Source organism: Hypanus sabinus, chromosome 18 (genome assembly GCF_030144855.1).
Source record: "Hypanus sabinus isolate sHypSab1 chromosome 18, sHypSab1.hap1, whole genome shotgun sequence".
In the NCBI taxonomy this organism is placed as follows: Eukaryota; Metazoa; Chordata; class Chondrichthyes; order Myliobatiformes; family Dasyatidae; genus Hypanus; species Hypanus sabinus.
The window spans coordinates 38,839,537-38,860,036 of record NC_082723.1 but is presented as its reverse complement, the minus strand read 5'-3'; the positions used below and the strand labels follow the sequence as shown (position 1 = coordinate 38,860,036).

The window sequence follows — 20,500 nt, the reverse complement described above, 5'->3', positions numbered from 1 at the left end:
TCTCCAGGTTTGTTGACGATGCAAAGCATCTGGCAGTGTGGGCTATGAAGAGCAGGAAGAGACATTTTGGGGGATAAAAGTGTAAGTGAATAGGTAAAGACAGCAGATTGGTAGCACTTTGGTAGAAAAATAAACGGTAAGATACTGAAGGTTGTTGGTGTTTAGAGGGATTTGTATGTTTTTGCACGTGAATTACTGATAGTTAACATGGTTCAGGAAGACATACTTTTGTCTATTGCAAGATTTTAATTTGGTGACATCTTGATCTAATTATGTGGAGTCCAAATAGACTACACTTGGATGGGAGGTTTGTAGCAGGAGGAGATGTTAACTGTGCTGGATATGTACTGTCTTGAATTTAGGATGAACAGCAATCTTATTTAAACAACTGAAGTTCTAGTGCAGCTTGTTGAGGTTGAGCGGATGTTCATATTTTACCTGGTTTGGGTATCTAGAACCAGGAGTCAGCAATTTGGGACAGGTGACAGAAACCCTTCATCCAGGGGACAGTGAATCTTCAGAAATCACTATGGAAGAGGACTGCACAGATTAATTTGCTGAGTGTACAGCTCGTCAGGTTATGATCACCTGACTTAATACAGGTTACATATACAGTTGAACATCTTGGTGGCAGGCTGCACTGAATGGGGATGGCTGTCCTGCAGGATACCTGTCACCCAGGAATTCATTTTGCAGCTATATTCTTGCAAACTGTCTGGGTTCTGAACAGGAACCGTTTGACTTTAGTTACCAAGAAAGTTGAATAATCTGGGTTTAATACAGCAAAGTCGTGCAAGAGTAGGTTAGCAGTGGACTTCCAGAATAGCCCAGTGAACACAAAAGAGGGAACGGCCCTTCCTGCTTTTCTTATTCAGTTGCCTTTGATCAATGAGCCTCCATACCTGAAGGAAGCCTGCTCATCTTGATTTTCAAATTTTCAGTTGAAACCATCCTGTTTTTTAGGAGTCCATTAGTCCTTGCACTTTGTAAGTGCTGCATGATGTTCCTTACTTAGCCTATCTGTGATATAAGAAAGACTCATATTTCTCACATCTGCTGGGTGAGTTTTTTTCTTCTGTCCCACGTGAAGATTCCTGGTTCTAGATGCCCAAGCCAGGGGAAACATGAAGAATGCATCTACCCTTTTGAGCCCCACATGAATGTAGTGTGTTTTAATCAGATCAATGTCAGATGTATTACAGCACTTTGTGGTGAAGGAGGTACTTTTGACATGCATCACTGTAGCTAATTTCTGCACAGCAAGCTTGTTAACAGTAGTTTACATTTTGTCAAAGTGTTTTTTAGATGAAGGCTGGGAGGTGAATGTTAATAACTCTTTTGTGGTATCTTTCAGTCTGTGTTTCTGGAAGTTTCAGCTAGATTTTTTGTGCTCAAGCCAAAAGAATAGAGTAAACCAGTAGCTTAATGTGGGTTAATGCACTACCCACAATCACAGCTATCACTTCTTAGATAATGGGCCCTTTTGGACTCACCTGGGAGACAAAATCTAATGTTTCAAATGTAATCTGCCTTTTAATCTTGTGTGTGTGGGGAATATTATCTCATCGATGGAACATTGTCAGTAATTTAGTCCTTGCGAAATTCTGATACATCCACAGTAGATCCTTCAAATACTTAAGTAATCCTCCTTTTGAGCATGTGGGAATGTACCTGGTCTGTATCCTTCCTCTGTCAGTGAACAGGCAATCCCCTTTAATCTCCTACAGGCTGAAATTATGTGTGACCTGGCAGGGCAAGACGTCGAGAAGTCAAAATCAGCAAAGAGTCAGGCCTCAATGTTCCTGGGGCACTTCATGAAACCATACTTCAGGGATAAAGTGACTGGTCTCGTGAGTATTTTTGAATAATTAAAGATTGTTTCTGGTGTTTATGTTTGCTTATTGAACAGCAGCAGGTCTAGGTGTTTTCCCCCATCTACCTCAGTTTCTCCTCAAATCCCATTTGGTCTACTGGGTGTTCTTCAAGAGAAGGGATTCTGCAGCCATTTACCTGGCTTGGCCTGCATACAACTCTGGTGTCATGCTCTGCCATTTGGTTCACCCTACTTGTTTATTGATGAACTGCTGTCGGAGCTGCATGCAATCAACTATACAGTACCAGTTACAATATATGGTTAAAACTCTTTATAATTAAAAGTCTGTCCTGTCTCTGTACTTGTGACCAGGGTCCTCCAGCAAACCAAGACACAAAAGAGAAGGCTAGGCAAGGCATAAAACCCTTTGAGGAATTTCTTATAACTAGCTGTAAGTATTCATAACTTCTTGAACACTGGCCTCTTCCATGATCTGTTTTCATTGTTAAACCTTTGGTGTCAGCAAAGTCTGGAACTTCAAATCCAAGCTTCTCCTGAATTTGTCTCCTTTGGCAGTGTTGTGATCCCATGACCTATTGTCTCCAAATTCAACTTGTATAATGTTTCAATGATTTTTCTGTTTTGTTTCTTTATGTTAAAATACTATCTGCAAATTGTGGGAATGGCATACTAATTGAAGTAATTAACATTAATGGCACTTTTTAGGCAATTTGTTATTTGCCCTTTTCTGAGCTGCTGTTTAGCTTCAGCCTGGAAACTCCCCAGTGATATTATCCCTTATTTTGTTACTATAAAATGCCAGATTTGTGCTGGAGTTTGTGTTTAATTAGCTGGCCAGATATACTTCTGCTTGTTCACTTGTTCCACTGCTAAATGTGGCAGTCCATACAATCTGTGTAAAATGATAGTAGGTTTTAATGTATAATCAAACAAACAAAATGGTGTTAAATTTATTCTAATGTAATGTTACTGGCTGGGTCAGCTAGCAGGGTTCTGATTAATGGAACAGAGTGGACTGGTGGGGTTGCATTGTGCTCAAGCCTTTTTAGCTGAACTACATGCGGGCTGGTGCCTGGCCGAGGCTTAGCACCTGCTCGGAAAGGACTGCCAGTGAGTGGGATATCTATTTTATTATTGTCTAATGCCTCCCAGTGAGTGGGATATCTGTTTTAATTATTGCCTAACGCCTCCCGGTGAGTGCTGCGAATGAGCATTGCTGATGGAGCTCCAGGCATTTCTGTGGTTCATAGGACATGGTCAGAAGTTATAAAAGATACCCCTCTTCTGACCTCTGTCCTTTCACAGGGAAGCAGAGAGAGAAGGACAAACTAACAATTGCAATTGCAAATGATTCGATCCAGCGACTACTGCAGCCTAAGCTCTTGAGGTAAAAATTGTTTTCTAATATATCATTGATCCAGCCTTGATCTGTTAGTTAATGTATGGGTGAAACGTGAAATCCAATGTGTCCTTCAATGATCAGTTCCAGTTCAGTCTTCTGGGAGATATCTCCCATGGCCAGCTCAGTGTCAAACTATAATCTCTGCTTATCTCCATGGGCATTAGCTTGCATTGGTTTCTGGACCATCATCGTCTCCTCATTATCCTGTAAATCATTTCCCATGTTTTCGATTCCCCTTCATGGTCCTTCTTTTTTCTATAATTGCACCCTCCCCCCACAGCTTTGTAAACCGTAACATCTTTACGTTCTTTTGATTTAGGCCAACTGTGCAAGCCTAATTTTCATTACCTTGCTATTGACAATTTTGTCAAGGGTCATCTGGACCCTAACGTTTGGAATTTCCTCCTTAACTCTTTCTCCTTTTTTAAAATGATTTTAAAGTTTGCTGCCTATGCTAATACGGCTCTCCTTCAGATATTTTGATTAAACTGATAGAAGCATTGGACACAGTTTAAATGAGTCTCCCACCTTAAAGAACCTTGGTAACTCAGTTGTAAGGAAATGAGTCTGTTTAGTTTAGAGCAGCACAGATTAGCCAGTTCGTACAAGTCTTCTTTCAAGTGAAAGGTGAGTGATCAATTAATATTTAATAACCTCTGTAATAATCTGCAATGTTTTTCTCAGTAAACATGGGACAGAGGAATACTCCAGATTTTCCTCATTTTTTTTAGCCTAGATATTCTAGCTTGAAGTGACATTGATGGGAATATAGGACAGAAAGGTATGACAACGGTATTCGTGATATCTTGTACACGAGTCAGCAGGTTGTTTCATTCTCATCATTTTCATAGTTTCAGGGCATAGCACTTTTTAACCTTGTTTAATGGCTCCTCTCTACACAAACACTACTAAATGCTGATTCCTGTTGAGTTATGGTCTTGACGATATCCCAAATCTTTATCCAGGTTCAGTAGATCAATGGAACATTTCAGTGTAGGGCACATCACTATTTTGAGTCAGATTCTGTTTTAATGGGCCACTGATTCGTTAAGACCTGAAACATTGCTTTATTTTTCCCTTCTTCATCTTGGAGCATTAGAGATCTGAACTGCGTGCCCTTTGCTGCTTGCCTCTGCACAAGTCAAGACGTAAACCAAAACCTTTTTAATTTTACCTTGTGTTTGTAGGCTTGAGAACCTGAACAAAAAGCTGGATCTATCCCGCAGTGAGAAGCAGAGAAATGTCTTGATGAAGCAGGTTGCTGAAACTGAGCGAGAAATGGAAGAGATCAAGTGAGATAACCTTCCTCCCAACAGGCATTTTTAGAAGAGTATCTAATTGAGCATTATTCATCTTCACGTCAACTGATGTGCATTGTAACTGTCTTTTTAGCAGGACATTGCTCATGCAAAAGAATTCTTTTCTGATTCACTGCTGTAATATTTGTGTGTTTGTGAATGATATGCACATATACATTTGTTCTCTAGCTGCAATAAGCCATAGGTCTGTTGACATCATATGAAGAAGGTGTGGCCAAGTTGTTGGCTGCATTTTCTTCTGCTAATTAATTTCCTGAACTTTCCTAGTGTTCTCTGTTTTTAATACTCTTTAGATTATCACCATTTACAAAGTTGACTCCACACTGAAACAAGTAAAGAAAGCTTGTTTCTTGTCCTCAGCAGCACTCCTTTTGACAGATAGCTAACGTTGTTGGTTCTGGGTGCAATTTTATCCAGAACTCCTGAGAGGACTCAGTTTTCTACTAGTACTGAGGGGTCTGTAATACTAGCCTGAGCTACTACAGCCCTCCGCCTGTATTGGAGAGCTACGTTACTGCATGTTTCCATCTATCATCCTGAACACCTTGATTGTATGTTGAACTCACTTTAAAGACATTTTAAATGCATTTTTAAAACAGATCATTTTTATTTTAATTGTTGTAACTGTGTCCCCTTCATACTGAGCACCTCTGCCACATTTAAATTCCTCAGCAGGGGGCGCTACGAGGAGCAAGCCAGGCTATCGTAGCCTTAACTCACCAGGACAAATGTTGCAATTTTTTCATGGGGAGAAATGGTGCAGTATTTTACAGAACTGCCAGGCCTGGGGTTTGAGAACATATTTTTAGTTTGGAGTATGAAGATATTGAGGAATGTAGAGCAACCCTGCTCAACCCTGACCAAATGGCAGAGAGGTAGAGCCCAACCATGCTGTAATAGTTGAGGAACTGGCTTGAGAATCTAATCATATTTACATGAGCGTTACGAAGAGCAAATTAATTAAAACCTTGAGGTGAATGCAGGTGAAGTGCTATTGAGAGTATCAGAATCACGGTTTATGTGAAGAAGCTGGTTGTTTTGAACTTGCCTTCACTGCAAAACCAATGCATTCAATTTCAATTCTCAGAAGTTCCAGTTGATTTGGAGGGATCATTTTGAGAACAATATGGTGAAATTAAGCATGGGTCATTTGACGAAGCTGGTATAAAGATCAAAGTATTCTTGGGGATGCTTTAAACATGTAGGAAACCATCAAGCAGGGGAAAATATCCTGCTTGCCTCAAGTTTTTCCTGTATCCTACCACTGGTAAATGTTTCTGAAACAGTAGCTGCTCTGCTGAAATTGAAGTGCATATAATCTTTATTTCATTGGGTTTGCTATTCTAGATTGCCGTCTGATATCTATGGAGTGAACTAACTAGAGTTGCCTTTATGTTCTGTCTTTGTTCTAAAGTTTACTAAATGAAAGGCATTAATTTTCAACAATTTAATATTTCTGTTATGATGTTTGATTATAATGTTTACTACTGGCTGAGAGTGAGTATTAGCAACTCTAGCCATGGTTTATAAAAGAGTGTTACTCCTTAACTTTCTTATAGCCAGATGACGCAACGGCAGTTGTTGGGAAATAGGTTTGATGACCACGATTGGATAAAGATTGCCAACATTGATGTAAGTATGTCAACATTGGAAGTATATTTAGGGTTAATCAGTTTGGTTCCACCCCAGCCCATCAACCCTTTTATCTTCTGCCCATTCTGCTCTCTGCATCTGCTATCTCCTTAGATAACCATGGATTAGTGTTTGTTTCAATACATTTTCAAAGCCTTCTCCCTCCTCCTCCTCCTCTTCCTCTTTGCTACCTTTCGGTCAAATGCCATTCAGCCTCTTTTTTTGTATTCTTTCATTTTGGATGTTGATTACTCGCTCCACATTCTGATCCAGCCAGCTGTACCTATTGGTGATCAGGATAAATGAAGTCCTGACTGTTTTCTTTGGCCACGGTTGCTCTGATAGTGTGGTAAACTAATTCAGGCAGCTTCTAAACTGACAAACGGGAATGCTGTCTCCAGTACTCCAAGTGGGAGAAGTTTACAAGCCTTTTAAAGGCTTAAAACTGCTGGACTATTAAATCTGTTTTATGTTTATAGTTTGATGGAAGTCGCAAGGCAGAAGATATTAAGAATGTCTGGCAGAACTCTGAACACCCAAGCATCAACAAAGAACAGTGGAGCAGTCAAGAGACGCAACAGCTAATTGAAATCGCAGAGAGATCTGGTTGTGTGGACTGGGAGTGGGTTGCCAGTGAGCTAAAGGTACTGATAATGCACAGTGCACTGTTGAGCTCCAAACCAGGCAAACTGGCTTTTCTCTGCTTGTACGCTTACTGAGTGTTGAAGGAGCAGTTCCCTCAGAAGTAAATTTTATGTATCTCTACTAGGTCTAATCAGCAACTGGCAAGAATATATACTAGTGCAGAAGTGAGGCATTCAGCCCTTCAAACCTGTTGTTTTATCCCATTTGGTCAAAGGCCAGTTAGATCTTGCTTCCATCCATTTTCTTCAGTCTTGTAACCTTTCATGCAATTGGCTCTGACACAGAAATAACACTGTCAGTTCCTTACTAATATTTGGTCATATTATCCCAAGATAAGATTCTAATTGAGACACCCATTCTGTTTAATGACAGATCCATGCGTGTTTTGGCTAATATTGACTAACTATTTCATGAAGCTGTGTCATGAAGGGGGGAAAATTTTATTTCCAGAATGCTTCTCACAATATTTCAAAAGATCCAAGTAGTACTTAAAGCACAAGGGATTATTTTTGAAGTGTTGTATCTTTAAATGTAAACAGCAATTTTACACACAGCAAATCCTGCCATGAGAAGTCTGAGATACCTATTTATTTTAAACAATTTCTCATAATGTTGAAGTTGTGTTTTTGATACTGGAGTTTCTAGATGTGACTATTACCTGATTTTTGATAAAGAAAGTGAAGGGGAAGGTATCAAATTTTTAGTTCTGTTTGAAAGTGCATCCATCAATCAGTATTGTACTGACAATGTGGTCTAGACTGGGATTGATCAGAACCCTATGCCATCTACATAAAGTCACTTAGGCCAGTGGATAGGTGTGTGTTGAAAATAAATCCATTGACTATTTAAAAAGTGATTTTATAAGGTTTAGCATCTTTAAACTTCATTTTCTTTTTTTCTACTTTACGCTTAGACAAACCGTACTGCTTACATGTGCCTTCAAAAATACCAAGAGTATAACAAAGACCTGAAGAAGAAAGAATGGACCAAGGAAGAAGACCAGATGCTTACAGAACTAGTGCAAAAAATGAGAGTTGGAAACTTTATCCCATACACAAAGAGTGAGTATATCAGCAGTGCAGATCTGCTTGCAGAATCCAAATCCTTTCCTGACACCCAAGAGCTTCCTACTCAGCTTGTGTAATCTGACATTAATGAAGTTGTTCGATGTCATTAGCAGTATGGGCTGAAATTGTTATCATGTCAATACTGCGGTAAAAGAGGAGCCCTCACGAATAAGAAAGGTGCGGTCACCATGATGGAGTTATGCAATTGACTCCTAATAGCTGACGATAGCTAGACGAACTAAAAACAGGCAGATCATGGGCATACGTAGAATCAACATGGTCTTGGGAAGATTTTAACTTCCCCGATATTGACTGGAACTGCCTCAGTGCCAAGAGTTTAAATGGAGCTGAATTTGTTAGATGTATCCAAGAGGGTTTCTTAAAGACATCGCCTTAAGATCCAGGGGAGAAGATTTAGGACGGAGATGAGGAGAAACTGTTTTTCCAGAAAGTGGTGAATTGGTGGAATTCTCTGCCCAGGGGAGCAGTTGAGTCTTCACTAAATATATCTTAAGATTTTTACATTGTAAGGGAATTAGGGGTTATGGTGAAAAGGCAGAGAGATGGAACTGAGTTTATGGACAGAGCAGCCATGATCTTATTGAATGGTGGGGCAGGCTTGATGGGCTGAATGGCCTACTCCTATTTCTTATGTAGATGGTCCACCTAGAACTTCTATTGAGAGATGAGCCTGACCAGGTAATCAAAGTGGATTTAAGGATGGAAAGGTCCCAGAACTTTGAATAACGAAACAAAATTTAAGTGTAGTCAAACAGATAAAAGGAAGTAATTTAGGGAGTTGAAATCAGATCAGACTTTTGAGAAATGTGAAGGAAACAGGAAAGGACTTAAATGAGGAGTCCAGAAAGGGCCATGAATGTACTTGGCAGATAGGATTAAGGAGTCTTCTAAGGTTATAGATAGAAATATATCAAGGTGGTTGTTTAGGGTCTATGAACATTAAAGGAACCTATCCTTCTAATCTTTTGACACATCTATTTCTCCAGCACAAAATAGTCATCATTCTGTTTTTGATTTGGTTTCTGTAAATAGGATTCTGAAATGCAAATCTGCTTCTTTGTAGTTGCGTATTTTATGGAGGGACGGAATGCCAGCCAGATTTTGTTTCACTGGTCGAAGTCACTGGATCCCACACTGAAAAGAGGGCCTTGGTCGCGAAAAGAAGATAGGGTAGGTTGCTTCTAGTAATTGGCTCTTTCTGGATCACCGGGCAGTTCTGCTTACAATTGGGTCATGGCAGAATGTGATTGCAGGTTACTGTCTTGTTCTGTTTACTCCAGGTGTTTTTCTGACATTTCTGTGTCTCTTCAAAGATGTGACCACCAAAGCTTTTCCTTCAGTATCTCATTTTAGCAGCCATTTTCTGTTGTTGCATGTGAAGGACAAATCTTTGTCATTCATTGAACTGCAGAGCTTCACAAGGGAATTAGTTTCTGTGCAGCCCATAGGGTACAGAGAACCTCACTGCCATTAACTGATTACATCTTCCCACCAAAATCTAGGAGTACTGATTACTGTTGTATCCAACAGCACTGGTGCTGGCAAATTTCTTGATACATGGTTTGTTCTCTGTCATCTAGTAGATTATTTTTTTTCATAATATGTCTTTACCCACATGGATGAATTATAAGAAATAAGAGCAGAAGTAGGCCACCTGGCTCTCTGAGCTTGCTCATCTATTGAATAAGATCATGTATGATCTAGTTGTGGATTCAGCCTCATCTTCCTGTGTTTTTCCCAATAATCGTTAATTCCTCTGCTGTACAAAAATCGTTTTAAATGTGTCTTAAATTTATACTCAGTAGCTGCTTTAAGTACAGGTGTGGAACTTGGTGTGGTCTTCTGCCCATCCACATCAAGGTTCGATGTGTTGTGCATTCAGAGGTGCTCTTCTGCACGCCATTGTGTGGTTATATTGAGTTAGTGTCGGCTTTAACTTGTTTGGCCATTACCCTCTGCCCTCTCTCATTAACAAGGCATTTTTGTCCACAGAATCTTTTTTTGTTTTTCATACCATTCTCTGTAAACTCCAGAGACTGGTGGTGAAAATCTCAAAGCAGTTGTTTCTGAGACACGCAAACCACCCCACCTGGCACCAACAATCATTCCACAGTCAAAGTCACTTGGATCACATTTCTTTCCCATTCTGATCAACTGAAGCTCTTGACCATGTTTGTATTAACGAGTCGATGTATCTAATAAAGTGGCCACTGAGTGTATATAATGGGTTAGTCTGTACTGCTTCCCTGGCCAGGGAATACCACAGATTCACTACTCTTGAGGATATGTCTACTAATTCTCGTCTCATGAGTGGAAACAATGTTCTTGCCTATTTTTTTATCTATCCTTTTTATAATTGGACTGCGTATGTTAATCAAAATGGCTTCTTTGCTTTAAAAGTAAAGCTGTTTCTTTATTATGCTAACTGGTGAGAGAGTGCTTTTCTTGCAGAGCACTCTTGATGCTTGTTTGGGTTAAAGTTGCTGATAACAAGGATTGTATTCATTTGTTCACCAATTGGGTTGTATGTTATTTTCTCTTGTGGGTCTGGGAGCTGGGATTGCGCAGTCTTTTTGGGAGTTGGGAAGAAGACGGCGAGGAAGGTGGACGGGTGCGGCACTGCTGGTCGATCACTGAGGGTGGTCCCAGGTGCGCGGGTCGTGGAGGTCAGAGAAGAGCGAAGAGGGGTCAGAGGATTCAACCCCTCATTGAGCTCTTGTTGAGCTCCAATGATGTGCACTATTTGACTGAATTCTGATAAGTTTTGGCACCTATTTTTATTTTCTTTTCCTTCATAGATACTGTATCATTATTAATCACTTAGTTGTAGTAAGATTTATGAAGTGTATTCTGTAAAGTACCTGGTGTGAGCGTGTTTGTATTAGCGTGTATTTCACAGTATCCACATATACGGGAGGTGCGGTTTGGCGGCTGTACGAATTTGCCCCTAGACGTACACCAGCCTGTCGTGGAAGCATTACATAATTTTTAAACTTTCTGTAAGATCTCTCATTCTTTTGAATTCCAGTGAGCACAGTCCCAGGTGACTTGATCTCACCCCATAGGCTAACCCTCAATCCCTGGAATCAACTTGGTGAACCTCATCGCACTGCCTCCAGTATGTCTTTCCTGAAGTAGAAAGACCAGAACTGCATGCAATACCCAAAGTGCAGCCTCACCAGTACCCTGTACAGTTACAGCATAACCTCCTTGCTCTTAAATTCAATCCTCTAGCAAAGGTCAGCATTCCATTTGCCTTCTAGATAACCTTTTGCACCTGCAAACCAACCTTTTACAATTTGTGTGAAAGCACTCCCAGGACTTTAAGACATGGGAGCAAAAATAGGCCACTCGGCCCACTGAGTCTACTCTGCCATTCCATCGTGGATGATTTATTTTTCTTTTCCATTGTCCTGCCTTCTCTGTGTAATCTTTGTCTTCCTCGTTGAACCTATCAGCCTCTGTTTGTCAAAGACCTTTTGAAAAATTAAATAAACAACAGCTACTGACTCCTTTCTCTAACCTGCCTATAATTTCACTAGATTTGTCAGGCAAGATTTCTCCTTAAAGAAACCATACTAATTTTGGCATATTTTATGTGCCTCCAAGTACACCAAAATATCTTCCTTAATGAGGGACTCTAGCATCTTACCAATTACTGAGGTCAGACTAACTGGTCTATAATTATCTCCCTCCCTTCTTAAAGAGTAGATTCAAATTGAGTCCTACTTAACCACTCTTGAATCTAGTGGTTCTTGAAAAATAACTACTAATGCCTCCACAATCTCTTCAGCTACCTCTTTCAGAACCCTGGCATGTTGTGCATCTGGGCTAGGTGACATTTCCCATACTACAACCTCCAGCTCATTTACCAGCTGGCCAATATCCACTCTCTCACTTTTACTTTATATACTAAGATAACTTCTGGTATCCTCTTTTATTGGTTAGCTTATGTACATATTGTATCTTTTTTTCTCCTTATTGCTTTTTTTAGTTTCTTTTTTTTAACAACTTCCCAATCTTTATTCCCACTCATTTTTACTACTGTATATGTCCTCTCTTGTGCTTTGTGCTGTCTTTGACTTCCTTCGTCAGCCACGGTTGCCTCATCCTCCTTTTAGAATACTACCTTGGGATTGAATCTATTTCCATCTTCCATATTGCTCCCAGGAGATCCAGCCATTGCTGTTCTGCCATCATCCCTTTCTAGTGTTCCCTTTCAAATAACTTCGGCCAGCTCCCTCCTCATGCCTTCTACTTCCCTTTACTCTTTTGTAATACTGATACAATACTGTGCAAAAGTCTTAGCTACATGTAAAAATGGTCTGTAATGTGAAGATGCTTTCAAAAGTAATGAGAAGTGTCTAAATAGTAAAAAAAATCAAATCAATAGCACCCTTTGCATTTAAAACTACATCAATTCTCCTAAGTATGTTGTATAGTTTTATAAGAAAATCAGCTGGTAGGTTGCCAGAGCATCTTGGAGAACTGGCCACAATTCTTAGACATCGGCTCTCTCCCTTGTTTCTATCTCCAGATAATCCCAGACAGCCTCAATGTTAAAATCAGTGCCCTGTGGAAGCTATAACCATCTGTTGTAGAATTCCTTGTTCTTTTTGCTGAAGGTAGTTCTTTATAACCTTGGCCATATGTTTGGGCTGTTTGTCCTACTGCAGAATGAAGTTGGGACCAATCAGATGTTTCCCTGATGGTATTGCATGATGGATGAGAATCTGCTTGTGCTTCTCAGCATTGAGGATTCTATTAATTCTGACCAGATCACCAACTCCATTTGCAAAACCACAGCCCCAAACCTGCAGGGGATGTACGCCGTGCCTCACTGCTCGCTACAGACACACATCCATGTAGGGCTCTCCAGATCTTTGACAAACTGCCTCCTTTTGAAGTCAAAAAAATTTCAACTTCTTACTCATCAGTCCAGAGAACTTGCTGCCATTGTTCAGCATCCCTGTCCTTGTGTTTTTGTGCATAGTTGAGTTTCTTGGCTTTGTTTAGGAATTGCTTTTTGGCAGCAACTCTTCCATGAAGACTAGTTCTGTCAAGACTTCTCCAGACTGTATGTATAAACCGTCACATCTGCAAACCCCTCACCTTTTAGTTTAATTGTCTTTCGCCCAGTTTGATCCCTTCTGCAACCATTTGTTTCAGTCAATCAGTTTTGTTCACTCAACTCATTACGTCATTGATCATTAGTGTCTGTCATCTTTGATAAATCGTGCACTGGGCTATCACTTAATACTCTTGCCCACTCACTTAACCCACCTATAGCTCTCTGCAGGCTCTCCGCATTCTCGGCATAATTTTCTCTCAATTAGCAAGTGTTGATATGTTACACTTGGTACCCTCTTCCAAATTGTTGACAGTCGTGGGCACAACACCAATCCCTGTGGCACTCTACTCCGCACTGACTACCAACCAGAGAAGCATCCATTTATCCCAAACTCATCGTCTGTCTGTGCTGTTAAGTTACTCCAGCTCCATGCATCCTTCCTTATGGATAAGGCTTTTATGCAGCACCTTAACAAAGACCTGGAAATCCAAATTTGCAATATCCACAGCACAATTATATCCTCAAAAGAACTCCAGTAAATTTGCCACAGGATCTGCTTTTCATGAATCCATGCTTACTTCCTAAAAGATATACTTGAGTCCTAAGTTTTGCATAAGGAGAGAATCTAAAGGCAAAGGAATAATATTTGATAGCTTTAGAATCTAATTACAGAAGGAGTGTAAAAGCAGTGGAGATTTGCAACTGGGATTTTCCCATGATAGTACGTTGGATTAGGACAAAAAAATGAAAAAAAAAACAAATATCCTTCCTATTCAATAAAATCATGTCTGATCCACAGACTTTAACAGTAATCCCACTTGTTCCTCGTATTCCTTGCTTTTTTTTTGTAGTTTAAATATCTGCTTTGAATATATTCCTGACTCTGCTTCCACAGCTTTCTGGAAGCTAAGATTTGATTACTGAAAAAGGAAAAAACAGGAGCTTACTGAATAAGCTCCACCTTATTCTGAAACAATATCACCTAGTTCTATATAACCCTGTGTAACCCCCTGGGTCGCCTCAGGCTCGCTCAGCTCATTCTCGTCTAGGGGGAGCAGCCTTCGGCCCCGCCAAACTGGGTAATCAGCTGGTGTGGATGCTGTGTGATGTCCCCGCCTCGCCCAAAAACAGACAGTACACCAGATGCGATTAAATGAGTACAATTTATAAAGGTTACTATAACTAAGTGATTAATAACGATACAGTATATATGAAGAGAAAATTAAAGAAAAGGCGCCAAACTTATCAAAGTCCAAACCACTTCGTGCACAGCCGTTGGAGCTCAATTACTGAAGTCTTCTGGCCACCATTCGATCCCCTCCGAACTCCTCGACTCGCAGCTCAGGACCCTCCGAACTCCTCGACTCTCCAAACAACTCAGGACCCTCCGAGTGGTCAACCAAGCACATCTAGCTTCATCCCCCCCCCTCCTCCTTGGAGAATCTCCCGGCCTCGGACCCCCCTTTGGGGTCCGGTCCTCGCCCAGCTTAAAGCATTGCGTCCTCTCTCTCGACCCCCTCGCGCCAATCTGCCCAAAAGCCAGTCAACAAAAGCTTACAGACTCAGAAGAAAGAACATTAATCCCCATTTGGTTTACAAAGGAGTACCATTCTCGTTATCAGTAAATTATCATTCCTGCTAGTTAACAAAAGGAAACCCTTTCCCAACAGTAACAAAAAAAAACCCCTTTACACCTGTTAGACTTTCCTCACTTTATTCCTCCGGGGCTAAACAGGATTAAGGACGAATGTAATGGGAGTTTGTTCTGTTTCCTAGCTTCTCCTGAAGGCAGTTGCAAAATATGGAAGCCGGGACTGGTTCAAGATTCAAGAAGAGATCCCTGGGCGGGTTGATTGCCAGTGCAGAGACAGGTATGTTCGTGGTGTATCAGTTCTAAACACATTGCCAGTGAACAGTGGTTGGCCCTTATTTACTAATCACTACCCCACATCGCTGGTTTCTTTTTGACTTCTTCCAGTGGCAGGTCTTCAGTAATATTTGTATTCCACAAGGAAGCACAAGGTGGAGATTGGGAGCAGTGGAGAGTACCATGAAATGTTCTGCTTTTATTTTCCTCTTCTCCCGGTCCAGGGGACACTGGAGTCATTTGTGTCTCATCTGCACAATGATATTTGCATACAGATATAAATCTTGTTCCTCCTTTGTTTGTGGCTCAGGAAGTTCCTTTCATGAACTGAGACATTGATAATTTTTTTTTGAAGAGAATGGCTGCATGGTTGGTAATACAAGGATTGCTGTTATTGAAATAAATTCTCTTGGCTGGCCATTTTGTGGCTGGGTATTCTGTATCCAGCCATAGTTATTTTTAACATGAGGATAAAGGTAAATTGCTGGGGATGTTTTTGGTTGGCTGGAGATGTGAGAATAATAAAGACAATGCTATATCTTTCACAGATACATGAACGCTTTAAATCAAAATGTGAGAAAAGGGAAATGGACAGAAGAGGAAGAGAACACTTTTAAATCACTGCTCGAGAAGCATGGAGTTGGTAAGAGATGAGGTGCCTGTATAAAGCCCAAGAACTCATTTTGCTGCTTTACCAGTTTTATTTTCCTTTCCCTGGTCAAGTCCTGAAGTGGTGTGTGTCCTTAATTGATGAAATATCTTTTTATCACTTTCTTTAATATTTTTTCTATTATATCTTCAATTTGGCAGACAAGATGTGTCTGTAACCAACTTCTGCTTCTCTTAATTGATCCAGATCTTCCAATTGGCTATCTATGTGTAATCTTATAGCAAAAGCTTCCCTGTTGTTTTCTCACAAATGACAGATCAAGTAAGCAATTTCCAGCAAAGGATAGGGAAATAAAATCAAAAAGTAAATAAAATTCTGAACCACTTCCCTAAACTTTAAAAGAGGTATTTTGCATCTTCCCAGTCTTGGGGTATTTTCTCCACCTGAATGCAATTCTTCCTGTGACTTCACACACACAGAGTTCCATGCAAACTCAATTTCTTCTCAGTCGCTCTTTTCTAGTGAGCAGTGTATTCATTCGGCAAGTTATGGGAAGAGTAGTAAGTGTGGGAGGTGGGAGTTATTTGGGCAAGAAGGCCAAATTTGAAGATTTACCAAGACTGTAGGGTAACTACATAGTAATCATAAAGAATGGCCTTTTGATGGAAGGGGATGACTTAAGGGAACACATACGAATGTGTAGAGGAATTTAGAATTGTGATGGAGAGGCTTTGAGTGTTATTCTAACAGCATTGAAATGTTAAAAGTCTCATTCATAATCATTTGGGAAGTACTTACAAACTACACCTCAACTTTGTTCCTCTACTGCTGCCGTGGGAATGTTGATACTGAAGTGTAGTTGTGCTGAGTACAGTCGGCCCTCCTTATCTGCGAGGGATTGGTTCCGGGACCCCTTGCGGATACCAAAATTCGCGGATGCTCAATCTCTTATTCAGCGCGTTTCAGTACGGTGGATCTTAGGACCCAGCAGAACCCCAGACCTTATTTAACCGGTCTCGGTGCGGGACATTAGGACCCAGCTGCAGAGATCTGAATCTGCAGTGTTTCTGTTCACGAAAATAATCACAATAACAATTGAAAATAAAGTGGAAATAATAAAGCGATTGGAAAGGTGAAACACCATCGGTCATTGGAAAGCGTTAGGCTATAGTTGGTCAATGATCGGAACAATTTTAAAGGATAAAGTGAGAAAGGCTTGCCCTGATGAGAGCTACAATTATTACTAAGCAACGCAGTGGTTTAATTTTGGGGTTTTGGGTGTTTGATCCTCCACATCAACCCGGCACAGCGCAGAGTGCACTTGGGAGCGATCTGTCATTAGATCGATCTCGGGAACTTCCGTTCCCGAGCCCAGCGCTGAAACATACGTTCTGAAGTGTTTTATATGCATAGAAAGGTAAAATATATACTAAGACAAATGTTTGACTAACTGACACTAAATAATACCAGGTGTACCTGTTCCGACTTACTTAGTAAGAACTTCCGATTTTTTTTCTATCCTGATCCACGATAACCCACTCACATCCTCCTGTATACTTTAAATCATCTCTAGATTACTTATAATACCTAATACAATGTAAATGCTATGTAAATAGTTGTTATACTGCATTGTTTAGGGAATAATGACAAGAAAAAAATAAGTCTGTACATGCTCGAACAACGATTCGCCGGTTGGTTGAATTCGTGGATAAGGAGGGCCGACTGTACTGCAATTGTGAAGCAGCAAAGTCCTCAGGAAGCAATAGTAATAATTAAATATGCCTTTTGAGTAATGCACACACAGTGCTGGAGGAACTCAGAAGGTCATGCAGCATCTATGGAGAGGAATGAAGAGTCGACATTTCAGGTTAAGACTCTTTAGGACTGAAATGGAAAGGGGAAGAAGCCAAAATAAGGAGGTGGAGGAGGGGAATGAGTAGACAGTGGTTGGTGAAGGAGAAGGTGGGGGAAGTGAGAAGCTAGGAGGTGATGGGTGGAAATTGAAAAGGGCTAAACAAAAAGGAATCAGAGAGGAGAGTGGACCATGGGAGAAAGGAGAGGAGGAGGAACACCATGCAGGTGATAGGCAGATGAAGAGGAGGCAAGAGGGAAGCCAGAATGGGGAAGGGAAAAAAAACAGAAGAGGAGGGAGAGAAATTACTGGCAGTTAGGGGGTTATGCTCATGCTGTCAGGTTGGAGGCTACCCAGGCAGAATGAGGCTTTGCTCTTCCAACCTGAGACAGGCCTCATCACAACATTTAGAGTAGGCCACGGACCAACCAATCGGAATAGGTGGCTACCAGGAAATCCCACCATTTAGTGAATTCCAGTGCTTCAAAGCATTGCATTTCAGGACTTGCAGTTGTACCTTTATCAGTTAATCTCTATTCTCGGCTACAGTTTCAGTGTTGTGAATTTGTTTTTTAACAGGCAATTGGACCAAGATAGCTGCAGAGCTGCCAGGCAGGACAGGCACTCAGTGCATGAGCAAGTGGAAAGTCCTAACAAGTGTGAAGGTAAGGGTCATTATGCAGCGGGATCTGTGAATTGGAATGAAATCCATTTTTAGTGACAAAATATTGCTTACAATAGAACTGCTGTCAGGTAAATGAGGTTGTGGAGGTATTTCTGTTTGTTAAATGCTTGTTAGACCACAACTGCAATTTATGTTAGCATGCTTTAGGAGGGTTAGTTACAGAGAAGATGCAGAAAAGAGCTAGCTCAAATGGTTCCAGGGTTAAAGAATTTTTTTGCTCCAGGGTTTGTCTGTAGAAATAGGATTGTTTTTTGTTGGTGGGGGTTGGGGTTGTTATAGCAGATTGGGAGATCTTGGTAATATAGTATTGAAGCAGGCCCTTTCAGCCCAACTCGTCCATGCTGACTGTATTGTCCAGTGGCTGTTCCTATCTTCCTGTGAAGAAGCTGCCTTTGATTTCACTTTTAAATCTCTCTTGCCTCTGACCTTGAACTTTTGCTGTCTTGTTTTTAACACCACCTTTTTGGGGGAAAAGACTGTGCTTAAACCCTGTTTACACTCCTCAAGATTCTGTGTAGCTGCGACTGTTCACCTCTCGATCTCTTAAATTTCAGGGAATCAAGTCCTAGTCTATGCGGACTCATCTTGTAACTCAGACTGCCAAAATCAGGCAACATCCTAGTAAATATTTCCTTCACCATTTATAATTCAATAACGTCATTCCTATAATAGGATGACCAAAACAGGACACAATTGATGGTGTGCATGGTTATGAACAGTTTTAGATAAGGGTGGATGGCACAGTGTAATGTGTTGAGCAAAAAGTAGAAGTGGGAAATGGGAGGAAAATAATTTTGATTGATTGACCTCTAGATCGTTATTACTCTCTATGTAATCTTGTGTACTTATATTTATTATTTTTTATTGTGTTCTTTATATTTTTTTGTGCTTCATTGAATCCAGAGTAACAATTATTTCATTCTCCTTTAACCAGTGCACTAGAAATGACATTAAACAATCTTGTGATTGCCATTGAGTAAGATGGGAACAGTCCCTATGGCTCTTGAAAGGGAATAGGATCCCATTTATTTGCAGGTCTCGGGGAAAGAGTAGGGAATTGGATTCACTAATGGCTTTCAAAGCAAACATGCCCAGTGTTGATGTGCTCCTCCTACGTCATGAAGTGTTCTGTTTTTGGTATGTGGCTTAACGTAATAGTCCTTTCCCACTTAGTGGTTGATCAGTGTTATATAATAGTGGACTTCCACCGCAGTAGATAAATGAATCAATTTGTGTGGTTTTGACTCTTAAAGATTGAATCATTGGTAGATTGATTATCACCGAGGTTTCAGTCATTGGAGTTCAATTAATTTCAGGCATTTCTGAGATGTGGGTTAGGATTCCAGGACTGCCAAGGTTAATGTTCATTGTAGAGTGGTTCCTCCCCTGCCCCAGCCTAGTGACACTGATCAGTTAACTGTCTACTGGACTGTAAGATGGAATCAAAATCTCTGGTTCTGGTGAAGCAGAAGCTGAAGATACAATTTATAATCAGTATATTTATATCAGAGAGATTGTTCTTGTGGAAGTATGGCAGTCTTAGAAGTTTCTTGGCAGCTCTCACTGAAGTATTCTTTTCTGATTCAGTAACAAGTGGCATTCAGACACTGTATATGTTAAGGGTTATAAAGACATACTTAAGACAAGGGGAACATAAGAGGCAATTCTTCATTCAGAGTGTGAAGTGAGCTGCCAGCGGAGGTGGTGGATGTGGGTTCATTCACAACATTTAAGAGAAATTTGAATGGGTACATGGGTGGGAGGGTTACAGAGGGCTGTGGCCTGGGTGCAGGTCAATGGGATTAGGCAGTAGGAATTTGAATGGGTACATGGGTGGGAGGGTTACGGAGGGCTCTGGTTGACAGGATTAGGCAGTAGGAATTTGAATGGGTACATGGGTGGGAGGGTTACAGAGGGCTGTGGCTTAGGTGCAAGTCAATGGGATTAGGCAGTAGGAATTTGAACGGGTATGTGGGTGAGAGGGTTATGGAGGGCTCTGGTCTGGGTGCAGGTCGATGGGATTAGGCAGTAGGAATTTGAATGGGTATGTGGGTGAGAAGGTTATGGAGGGCTCTGGTTGACGGGATTAGGCAGTAGGAATTTGAACGGGTACATGGGTGGGAGGGTTATGGAGGGCTCTGGTTGACGGGATTAGGCAGTAGGAATTTGAATGGGTATGTGGGTGAGAGGGTTATGGAGGGCTCTGGTCGATGGGATTAGGTAGTAGGAATTTGAATGGGTACGTGGGTGGGAGGGTTATGGAGGGCTCTGGTCTGGATGCAGGTCGATGGGATTAGGCAGGAAACCAGGTCAGTGCAGACTAGATGAATCAAAAGGCCTGTTTTTGGTGATATGAAAACTGCACATTAACCATTTCAGGAACTATAGAACAATAGAATACATAGAAAACTTATCAATCACTTAATGAGCTAATCTACGTGCTGTTGGAGAGAACACCAAATATCCAGTATTCTGCCCTACTCTTGTTCTCTCTA

At 40.8% G+C, this 20,500-nt stretch overlaps 1 protein-coding gene across 4 annotated transcripts in view; it reads left to right on the top strand.

Annotated features, from left to right (window-relative positions):
• The window catches only part of snapc4 (small nuclear RNA activating complex, polypeptide 4), a 51,158-nt gene that overhangs the window by 5,416 nt on the left and 25,242 nt on the right, over nucleotides 1-20,500 (top strand). For 2 of the 4 annotated variants that reach the window (XM_059994194.1, XM_059994193.1), the window contains exons 4-14: nucleotides 1,728-1,850; nucleotides 2,186-2,264; nucleotides 3,140-3,221; nucleotides 4,424-4,528; nucleotides 6,115-6,187; nucleotides 6,667-6,831; nucleotides 7,746-7,893; nucleotides 8,984-9,090; nucleotides 14,768-14,862; nucleotides 15,407-15,501; nucleotides 17,900-17,985. In XM_059994194.1, the coding sequence (XP_059850177.1) occupies nucleotides 1,728-1,850; nucleotides 2,186-2,264; nucleotides 3,140-3,221; nucleotides 4,424-4,528; nucleotides 6,115-6,187; nucleotides 6,667-6,831; nucleotides 7,746-7,893; nucleotides 8,984-9,090; nucleotides 14,768-14,862; nucleotides 15,407-15,501; nucleotides 17,900-17,985 (1,158 nt within the window). The other 2 variants (XM_059994195.1, XM_059994196.1) reach the window with 2 other exon arrangements.